General features: G+C 37.3%; 3 protein-coding genes across 9 annotated transcripts; 2 read left to right on the forward strand and 1 right to left on the reverse strand.

Annotated features, from left to right (window-relative positions):
* Nucleotides 1–65: 65 nt before the first annotated feature.
* Nucleotides 66–1,168, forward strand: EMRE (Essential MCU regulator). The gene has a single exon (XM_012294942.2). It carries the CDS (start codon nt 211–213, stop codon nt 481–483), a length of 273 nt encoding a protein of 90 aa, XP_012150332.2. The 5' UTR covers nt 66–210; the 3' UTR covers nt 484–1,168.
* On the reverse strand, nt 976–7,847 carry fliI (FLII actin remodeling protein). Of its 7 annotated transcripts, XM_076536427.1 has the most exons (24): nt 7,215–7,327; nt 7,138–7,176; nt 6,856–6,988; nt 6,662–6,772; nt 6,341–6,579; nt 6,096–6,257; nt 5,798–6,018; nt 5,516–5,732; nt 5,150–5,391; nt 4,997–5,085; nt 4,844–4,914; nt 4,502–4,748; nt 4,233–4,418; nt 3,836–4,147; nt 3,560–3,732; nt 3,349–3,475; nt 3,137–3,259; nt 2,850–3,053; nt 2,590–2,711; nt 2,240–2,491; nt 2,012–2,138; nt 1,734–1,916; nt 1,506–1,619; nt 976–1,388 (listed from the first exon to the last, which is right to left on the reverse strand). In XM_076536427.1, the coding sequence occupies exons 3-24, from the start codon at nt 6,916–6,918 to the stop codon at nt 1,254–1,256; spliced, it is 3,720 nt and encodes a 1,239-aa protein (XP_076392542.1). In that variant the 5' UTR covers nt 6,919–6,988; nt 7,138–7,176; nt 7,215–7,327; the 3' UTR covers nt 976–1,253. The 7 variants fall into 7 exon arrangements, with proteins under 7 accessions (XP_076392542.1, XP_076392544.1, XP_076392543.1 ...); XM_076536429.1 differs by lacking the exons at nt 7,138–7,176; nt 7,215–7,327 and adding an exon at nt 7,719–7,847; XM_076536428.1 differs by lacking the exon at nt 7,138–7,176 and having other exon boundaries at nt 7,180–7,335.
* Nucleotides 7,848–7,867: 20 nt separating this feature from the next.
* On the forward strand, nt 7,868–9,118 carry mge (translocase of outer mitochondrial membrane 22 homolog mge). Its single transcript, XM_003707314.3, has 3 exons — nt 7,868–8,167; nt 8,495–8,600; nt 8,710–9,118. The coding sequence occupies exons 1-3, from the start codon at nt 8,060–8,062 to the stop codon at nt 8,913–8,915; spliced, it is 420 nt and encodes a 139-aa protein (XP_003707362.1). The 5' UTR covers nt 7,868–8,059; the 3' UTR covers nt 8,916–9,118.
* Nucleotides 9,119–10,043: the final 925 nt, after the last annotated feature.

Genomic DNA, 10,043 nt, shown 5'->3' on the forward strand with positions numbered 1-10,043 from the left:
CGATTTTAAAGAATCGCAGAAACACGTTGTGTGGTAGTAGAGGATCGTGACAGGTGGTAAGAAAATTCTACCCTAGTGTACGTACTACGTATTACATATCCTTGGTACACGCTCAAGTTTGTCAAACGAGCATAGGAAATTGTTTCTCCTAGATCGGTTTTGCAGTTCTCGTCTTTCATCGTATCGGTGTTAAGTTTTAGAAAGAAGATAATGACGTTGCAACGCGCATTTTTTATATTTCGTAATGTTAGTAATTCCATTAAAGTGAACGCAGAAACCAGAATACATGTTCGATCAAGAACAACGACGCCTTCAGGCGCCATTCTTCCAGAGCCGAAAAGGACACGTTTTGGATTCTTGGGTGTTATTTGCAGTGTCATGACAGGATTGGTTATCGGAGCCACTCTGAGCAAAATGATGGCTAATTTTTTGGAAGAGAAAGAACTGTTCGTACCGTCAGACGACGACGATGACGACGATTAATTATAATCGTTTCACGCATAAAATAGATGGCTTTATCAAAAGATTTACTTTCTTTCGCGTATTTTATGGTTCAGTCATTGTTAATTATCGAATCTCTCCTTAGAGTGTTTTTCGCGTAATGTATCGCTACCAAGTTACTTGCAATTTTGCAACGTTACTACAAACTGGCAAATTACCTGGATAACTTTGTCATACATGTACGTACAGACGTACATTTTTCATTCGATTCCTTCTTACGTATGTACGTCTACGAAAGCGTCCTATTTTGCCAATTTTATTCGAATTAAAATGGAAAGAAAGAATACATACATATATTATTTAATAATCTTTTCTGATAAACGAAAAGAGAAGATACGTGTACAAATATATCGTTATATATGTGTTATTTCAAGTTGCGTAAAGAAAATGTACATACCAGACACGCATGTATGCACGTAAAATATTTTGTAAATAACTCAATTGGGTTTGCGAATGGGATAGAAATAAAAAATGTCTGTGGCAGCAACGTTTCTCGGGCATTATTATTGCTTCGTTTCGATGAAAAAAGTAATAAAAAAAAAAAAAAAACATTTAAAATAATGCAGAAAGGAAAAGTGTGCTTCGATACAGCAGTAGTAATACCGTAATACACTTTTACTCGCAAATACGATGTAATAAACTCGTATTACGAATAATCATGTATAAACGTGTTCCATATTCTTATCCTTAAAACTCGTCAGAAACAATATCGATATATGTGTATCATAGAAAACCAAGTTTTATTAAACGTCTTATTGAGGCGACCTTTTATGCGAACTCCAGCCGTGGAAACACTTAGTGAACCTTCGAGATTCCTTTCCTTTTGCGGTCAAAAACAATTTTCGTGGTTTGTCCGGTTGCTTTGCTCGCAAATGTTGAATGTATACCTACAAATCAATGTTATCTCTTTATATCGTCGATGTCTTATCGTATTTCATTCATTTACGCTACAAGTAGTAAGCCGCGCAAACAACAAATCGCGCGATCGGTTCAACATTTTTTACCTGAGCAGATTTATAAGCCAATTTAATTTCTACTTCCGAACAACGACTTCCTAGCCACAGAAATACTTGTTCACCGTTATCAAGTATCATAATATCATCGTCCGCTAGGTCATCCTAGAACAATATATTAACTTGTACAGATATCGAAGTACGTACGCGCAACGTTGTCCGTAAATATTCGTAATACGGTGTACATTGCGTATAATACGTAATAAATTTGTTCTGTACTTGACAAAAATCGGCGCATTTCTCGCTAATCGTAAAATATCCTTTCTCATTCGAACATCTGAATAATCTAGTGTAGTTCATGTATTCCGCATCGGTGTCGTATGGCTTTTTTCCACCGAGAGCTACCCAGAAAAAGTTATCAGGTTCTTCGCCTTCGTTCAAAACTTGCAAACTAATCCATGGCTATTAATTAAGGGGAACAATAAAAATATAAGTAACTTTTGTCACGAAGCATCGTAAAAATTATAAATCGTGCACACAATATCCACGACACTTACGTTATTGAACATTTCTTCGGCAATTTCTTCGATCAAACGAGCTTCGTCGCTGTCCGCTTTCGAGCCGATCCAAGCGTATACTATTCCAGTTTCGTCGTCGTTATTAAACGGTACATTTAAGATGTAGCTATAAAACGAATGCGATCTTGACACGACGATACGCGTTATAACGATACGCGTATTCGGTACGGATAAGTTCCGGAAGAAAAACGAATTTTACGATCTTACCAGAACGAAGAGTTGAGTAACGTCGAATCGGCTGGTATTTGTATCAACCTCGTACACAGCGCGCTTCCGTTACTTCTGAGATGATAAAATTCAACCTTGTTGTCGTTACACGATTTGGGCTGTTTACGCTTACCGCGATGTATAATGAATTTTCTTTTAAAATACGCTAAAAATTTTAAATTCTCTTGTTGCTGATGAGTTCTAACCACTTCCAGATTCTCACCGAACAGTGATTTAAACTTTTTCTGTAAGCTGAAAACGCGTTCCCGTTAATATATCATTGTATCCGATCATGTTCTTGCGTAAGATCTTAATCCCACGGTCGTGGAAGAAACGTTTGCTCGTTCTACCTAAACGTGAACGTTAACCATCCCATGTTTCCTGCGTCTCTGCCTTGCCAAAAATATACCGTGCACTGATAGTCTTCTTCGAATTGATCTTCGCCGTCTTCGTTTTCAGCGGTATCCAACGGCTGGAATCGATTAAAAGAAAAAAAAAGAAAAAAAAAAAGATTCATTAACAATAACGAGATCATCCTTACCCATATATATCGCGAATCCATTCGATTCGATCACGGTACAACGAACGAGGGAACGAAATCGTTACGTACCATCCAATAACGGCATAGAAATACGTAACAATCGCCGCTATAAAAATGACCTAATTCTTCTTCGGGTAAACGTACGAATTTCTTCCCTTCTAAAACTAACGCCTCCATTCCTTCCAAATCGTCATTCCATTCGGACATGAGTTGCTGCGCTTCCGCGAACGACATCGACGGTTGTCTGGGCATAAAGAGCGCAGCTAGATCGGCCTATCGAGAAAAAAAAAAAAAAAGAAAATTGTTTTTTTTTTTTTTTTTTTTTTTTGCTACGCGCAGTTTCTTTTTTCTTTTACCTTCGTTTCCTGTTGTTTCGCCCATTTCGTAAGATCCGCACCAGTTTTAGCGACCGATTCGGCAGTTCTAGTAAAATCAACGGCTATAACTTCGTCCCAACCGGTGAATTTAGACTTAAATATCTAACGAGAAAAAGTATATATATATGTAACATGTCGTACGACAAATACATCGTCAAGTGATTCGGCAAATATCGATTCGAAACGCATACCTGAGACTCCGTTCCTTCTTGCAATCTTGTTACCATAGCATATTCCGGTCGTTCTATCATGTTAAACAATTCTTGAGAAAGCTTAACGGCAGCAGCTCGTACCAATCTTGTCGACTTCTTGCCAAACCTACGGTCAATAATCCGAGATATTCGCATTAGAAGTTACATTCGTTTATTCACCCGTAATATCCGGAACATCATAAGCGTTTACCAAACATAAACATCCAAATGGCAATCCAATATATACACGTTACGATTGTTCAACAGCGTATTCGTTAACTTTCCGTGAGGCACTTCAACCTGTGGTAACTCTAAATAACCCATACCAAGTTGAACTTGATACAGTCGCGGCGTAAACGGTAGAAAATTGGAATCTACGTGTTCCTACCAAGGAGGGGGAAAAAAATTGATTTTAATAATTCGAGTCGCAAAGAGAATTATCTTTTACAACGTAATAATTGAAATACGAAAATAAATTTAAACTTACAATAATCGGTGGTAGTCGAGAAACATCTTTAACATTCAAACGAGAGAGAAAATCGTCAGACTCGGAAGTCATTAGCTCCGTTAAAATTTCTGCTTTGTTCTTCCTTTCGTTTTTATTTATTTTCTCCGCCATCAATCTCGCCTTCGATTTCAACGTGCTCTTCGCATTCTTACCGTACCATATGAAAATCTTATAACCAGAATCCAGAACAAATACAAAACCCGGATCCAGAGAATCGAAACGTACCGGAACCGGCTCTAAATGAATCGAAGCACCGGCAGCGTGGACTCTATAAAGTCGCGTTATCGACGGCTGCACGACCGATCGAACGATCAAAATTAACTCAAAGAACACGATTCAGCACGCCAACGTATACGAAACTTGATTTTATACGAACCGTATCTTCGACCGTGTAAAAACCAGACGAGGTACGTCCACCTTCTATATACGTGATACCAGACTCGAACAACATTAAAAATTCATCCGATTCCTCGCCCTGTTCTTCTCTGATAGTACGACATTGTGCACCTAGATAGTTACGTAAGTTTACGGCATGAATCGCAGCACAGGCCCTTTTGTCCAGCTAGAACGGTACATCGAAAAGTACGTTAAACCTTCTTTGCCTTCAACGATATTTTCATCGAGTTAATATCATCGTAAACGTACCGTAGCCTTTTCTCCGATCCAAAAATAAATCGCCCACACCAGAGATCCAGCTTCATCGATCTCGGTCTTCAAAACGATATAACAATCCCCTTCGTAAAATTTTCCATGCGCTACCTCTTCTATCTCGTTCGGTAGAAAATTTTCGATTTCCCAAACGGACAGTCCAGGCACCTGACCGGCGTCTTCGTCAAAAAATTCGGAATAATCCAAAGGTGGTTTTTCCAAGGTTTCGTCCCATCGTTTCGGTCTGTAGGTATATATATGTATATATATATATATATATATATACACATGTCGTTGAAAAACAACACGTAACGTTTGTTATACTCCTTTCGTGCTTACTTTAACGATTCCGTTTTAGACTCTTCGCACTCTTTGTCCTTATTCTTCTCTTTCGCAATATCTTTCATACCCTAAGCGGGGGAAAAAAAAAACTTTTATGGTCATTCATTCGTTGCTGACACGCGGTGTGCAACGACACAACACGAAACGTACCTTCAATATTTTCGCTTGATCTTGATCAGCTTCTTCTTGATCTCTTCTTCTTCGCAGTCTCATTTTACGGGCTATCGGATCTTTACTACCTGACAAACGAACAATAGAAATCATTAGGTAAAGCAAAACATTTTGTACGAGGAGCAGACTCACTAGCCGTTTGCGTCGGTGTAGGAACATTAGCGCCGGCAAGTCGCAGTTGATGTTGCAAAGAAAAATCAATGTTATAAAATTCTATTCCGGAGCCTTTTTGAGCTTCGATAGGTTTCGGTGGCATTACCAAATTTGGATTATCTCTTAAGTCCAATTGTTCCAAATCGGTAAGAAGATGAATAGCGTCTGGTACGGTGATTAATCGGTTCGACGAGAGTATTAATCTTTTTAACGAACCGCACCTAGAAAGTATAGACACGCGTGTTTCTTGCTTACTTTTAAGATCCGTCAAAAATTCTCGCGACATCGATTCGATCGAAAAAACGTTCTAATAAGGAAAAAAGAAAGGAAAGATCATCGAAGTACCTGCACAATCCTTCCGGTATCATTTCCAAGTGATTATTAGCCGCTGAAAACACTTGTAACGACGACAATTTGCCAATTCCCGAAGGAATACCTTCAAAATCTAATTGATTATCGTTTAAGTATAGTCTCCTTAAGGTAACGATTTTACATAGAGAAGCAGGTATCGCTGTCAATTTATTACGACAAATATTTAATATCTCTAATTTGGTCCACAATTCTAAAATGAAAATTGATTAACATATCTGTCAGGATTATCGCATAATCGTGGAGTAAAGTAATTACCGATCGCTGTAGACAATTCAGTTATTTCGTTATCGCTTAAATTTAAACGACGCAGATTTAGTAAGGAATACAGCGCGTCCGGTACTCGAGGTAAATTATTTTGCGATAAATCAAGTTCTTGTAGATTCGTCAAGGTTTCCAAGCTCGACGGAATATTGTTTAAAGTACGTTGAGTATCGCGCATCTGTAGAGTCGTTAAATTCATCAAAGATGGCAGTTGTCTAAATAGAAAAAAGTAACAGTATCTTTCAAAATATTGCCAGACGCGTATACTTCGTTTATGCGAATCGCGTATCACCTCAACTGAAAATGTCCTAACGGATTATGATTTAAATTTAAACTTTGCAAGTTGGCCAACCGACGAGTCTGCGGTGGCAACGTTTCTAACTTATTATTACTGAGGTCCAGAAATAACAAGTCTGTCAGATGAATGAACAACGTGTTCGGAATCGTATCGATACTACAAAAAACAAAAAACATAATGGTTAGGTTAGCGATGGATCTCCAGTAAAGAAAAGAAAAAATTACGTACACAATACTCACTGATTATGGCTCAAATTAAGATTCAACAACGAACGAGCTCGCTCCAATCCATCCGGTACTTCTTTCAAGTTATTACGACTCAGATCTAGCGTAGTCAATTCTTCTAAATGAAACAGTTCCGCCGGAATGCCACTGGACTTGATATTGTTGCGTCTAATATTCAATGTTCTAAGACAACCGAGTTCCGTCAATTCGCCGTACAAACGCTCCAGCTTATTTTTAACCAACGAAAGATGTTCCTATTCGAAATATATATTACCATGCATCGTCGCTTACGTCGATCGTATCCCTAACTTTATTACGATTTAAACGATAAATTACCAGTTTTAACAGTTTACCCATTTCCTCCGGAATCTCCGTTAAGTTGGTTTCGTTCAATTTCAACCACTGTATACCGGTCATAAGACGCACCGACTCTGGAAATTTACCATTCTGGAAAAAGTAAAAAAAACTCCTTCGAACTCTCAGTGTCTTCGATACAAAGCATATTCGAAAACGCGATATGCAATACTTACTCCGAAATCGTTACTACTGAAATCGATACCACGCACAAACGGTAATACCCCCGTGTTTGCCATGTTAGGAATTATTTAAATACACAACTATCCTTTCGTATAAATACCGTACATTGGACGACTACAATCCCATCTGTAACAGATTAATATTATTATTATTATTCGTAAACGATTCGTAAGCGAAATATTCTAAATAAATAGTTATATATTTTGGATCCCGAAAAATAAAAGTCAAAATCGTTTGGTTTTATGCATTTATACGTTGCTTATTTATATACGAACACATAATATATCGCAGACGATATCTGGTATAACCTTTATTACCGAACCATATCTTTGTTACTATTTATAAATGAAGATACCACTTGGAAAACGTTAATATATTATCCGATTAAAATAAAAACGATCGTCACGATTATAGAAATTTCTACTGAAAATATCCAAGATATAGTTGTAATAACAAATTACATAGTACAATATATATACACATATACTGCATTACGCGAGTTAGTAGCAACGAACTCTGCTACCTATACCGTGAACTTGTCTTTTAAAAATTTATCGAATTATCACGCATCGAGCAGCGTGTATCAAATATTTATATTAAATCTCGTCATATAGTTACTGTAATCTATGGAATTAAGAATAATATATGTATATATATCTCTATATATATATATATATATATATGTAAATACATAATTATACAAAAGAAACTAAAATCGACCAGTCCGATGGGTTGGTACAAGATTAGTAACTACAACCGACACGCATGCGTGTTTGCAATATCCGTGACACGAAACTTGTACAACCAGAGTCTTTTATTTGTCTATATTTGCCGAATTATCGGTTCTTCAGCTTACTCGGATATTCTTGCCCTCCATGTATATATGACTGATCTAGATAAAAGCGGATCACGGTTAGACAACAGTTCTCTTCCGCCGTACGAGTTTGGTATAGGGACTTTTATCAGTGACTAGAACACGCGTGAGCACAAGGCGATAATCGAACGAGTGCGGAGAAGAGTGTGCGAAGGAATCGTCGTATCTAGCTTGAGACGGCGTGAATCGCCATATATTTATCTCGAAGAACGACTAGTCGACAAGGGTCGATGTTAAAATTTTAGTTTTAAAAATTAAACAAGTCGAGCAGTATTTATAAATTTATTCTTTCATTCGTTTGCTAGCGTCAATTGTTTTCGTATATGGCTTCAGTCGAAGAAGTGGATCAATTGGATAGCGGTATGGGTAGTAGCGACGCACGTTCTCCCGAAGTGAAATCGCTTCTGCCCGATGACGAAGACGACGAAGAGGTATTTAACGATGGCAAAGAAACGTGTATATAAATATATATATTCATACATTTACGATTCCTATTTCTTGTCTCGAACGTTACATTCTTATTACCTCTTTACTTTATCTATAATGCTACATAATAACGATGATTTTGTAGATGTTAACCTCTACAAGTTAACCAAACTTTCTAAGTGAAGAAAAGATTTTTTTTTTCCTTTTTTTTTTTGCATATACCTAACAGATATTTAAAACGTTGTATCTACGATTTTTTGCACGTATCGTATGTACGTTAATTCGATGCGTCGAAACGTTTAACGATATTGTTCATTTTATTTCACTTTCAGGATGAGAGCTTGGCAGAACGATTGTTAGGTCTGACTGAAATGTTTCCGGAAGAAGTACGTAATTTTGGATATAACGTTGGTACTTGTTTGTGCAATTGCATGAAAGGTGAGCAGCGATAAATGTCACAAATATCTATAATAACGATTACTCGTTATCATTCCGTAGAATGATAAACGCGCATAAATTTTTCTATAAAACATTATTTTCCTTGCAGGGTTATATACGTTTTCCTGTTCAGCCGCATGGTTGTTCTTCAGTTCGTCAGCTATTTTGTTCGCACCAATATTATTCGAGATAGAACGAGTGCAGTTGGAAGAAGCACAGCGCACGCAACAGAAACAAGTCTTGTTAGGACCAAGCAAAGCCATGTCGAATGTCAACGCTTCGAGTCTTCCAATGGCTCCACCGGTACAGCGATAATAACGATATAAAAATCGTTGCATTCGAATTACCACGCGTGAACCCCCAGCCCTGTTCACAATTTGTATTTATTAGCATAATTCCACCCTGTTGTTATTTTTCATCGATTCTTGTACACGTATGTAGACCGTTAAAGTATCACGTATTAGGAAACCCTAAGGAAATTCAAAATTCGAAATAAAAATTTAGATTTCAACAAGTAACGGACACTTCGTATGCTCGCGTGTCGCTGCATTTAAAGAAATCATCTTTGTTTTATCTGCTGCGAAGCAGGTGAAAAACAATTTTAATACTTTAATACATGTAATCTGTTCTCATAAAAAAAAAAAAAAGAAATTATTTTGTTGCGTTTGTAATACGCGAAAACCAATATACATAAGTTATTGTAATATATATATCGAACGGAATTAACATCGAATCTGGTAATCGCTGTGTATTCCTTATTAAACAAATAAATACTAATGCGTACGAAAATTTAAAATTGTTACAAAGTATAGTACTAGTTACGTATTCCTACGCTGCGCGTACTTTACCTACATTTACCCAAGTTATACGAAAATTATTGCATCTTTGTTCTCGACATATAGTTGAACATTGAAGGAAACGATTGGAATTAGGTTTTTCGTCCAATTATCTCGTTAGTAGTAAAAATATATTTATTCGCTTATTCATTTATTTTATGGTGCAAAACGGAAAGGTTAGATATTCCAAAGAAAATAAAGATATTCATCCTTTGTCACAACTTATGTATATGTAACGTCCATTTTAGTATTAAGATGCAAAATATGATCCGCAGAGAATATAAACTAGACGAAAGAATCATCATTTATTATCTCCAATGGACCCGTTCATTCGCGTATAGTGAGTGTACGGGACAGAGAAATCAATGTGAATAGGTAGAGGCACTAATGTGAACGGGTATAGGCATCAATGTGAACGGGTAAAGGCGCCAATGTGAACGAATCCTTGGCGGCTCTCCATGGTCGGCGCTTTGGATGCATCGGCGTGAACGGGTGTTTCGGAGGTGCCAACCTGAAAGAGTAAAGGGAACGAGCACTGCCAACCTGAAAGATATATTGCCGCGATTGAGAATAGCCAACCTCAGTGAGTACGAGAGCACATGAAACG

The sequence above is a fragment of the Megachile rotundata genome, chromosome 10 (assembly GCF_050947335.1).
Source record: "Megachile rotundata isolate GNS110a chromosome 10, iyMegRotu1, whole genome shotgun sequence".
In the NCBI taxonomy this organism is placed as follows: Eukaryota; Metazoa; Arthropoda; class Insecta; order Hymenoptera; family Megachilidae; genus Megachile; species Megachile rotundata.

Bases quoted from the DNA above. Each gene is read 5' to 3' on its own strand.
- EMRE (XM_012294942.2), top strand. From the start codon at position 211: ATGACGTTGCAACGCGCATTTTTTATATTTCGTAATGTTAGTAATTCC.
- fliI (XM_076536429.1), bottom strand. From the start codon at position 6,918: ATGGCAAACACGGGGGTATTACCGTTTGTGCGTGGTATCGATTTCAGT. The intron at 3,476-3,559 runs GTAAACGCTTAT...TATTGACCGTAG, and splicing joins CATTTGGATGTTTATGTTTG to GTTTGGCAAGAAGTCGACAA. The intron at 3,260-3,348 runs GTATGCGTTTCG...TTTTCTCGTTAG, and splicing joins AAGAAGGAACGGAGTCTCAG to ATATTTAAGTCTAAATTCAC.
- mge (XM_003707314.3), top strand. From the start codon at position 8,060: ATGGCTTCAGTCGAAGAAGTGGATCAATTGGATAGCGGTATGGGTAGT. The intron at 8,168-8,494 runs GTATTTAACGAT...TTTCACTTTCAG, and splicing joins ATGACGAAGACGACGAAGAG to GATGAGAGCTTGGCAGAACG. The intron at 8,601-8,709 runs GTGAGCAGCGAT...TTTTCCTTGCAG, and splicing joins TTTGTGCAATTGCATGAAAG to GGTTATATACGTTTTCCTGT.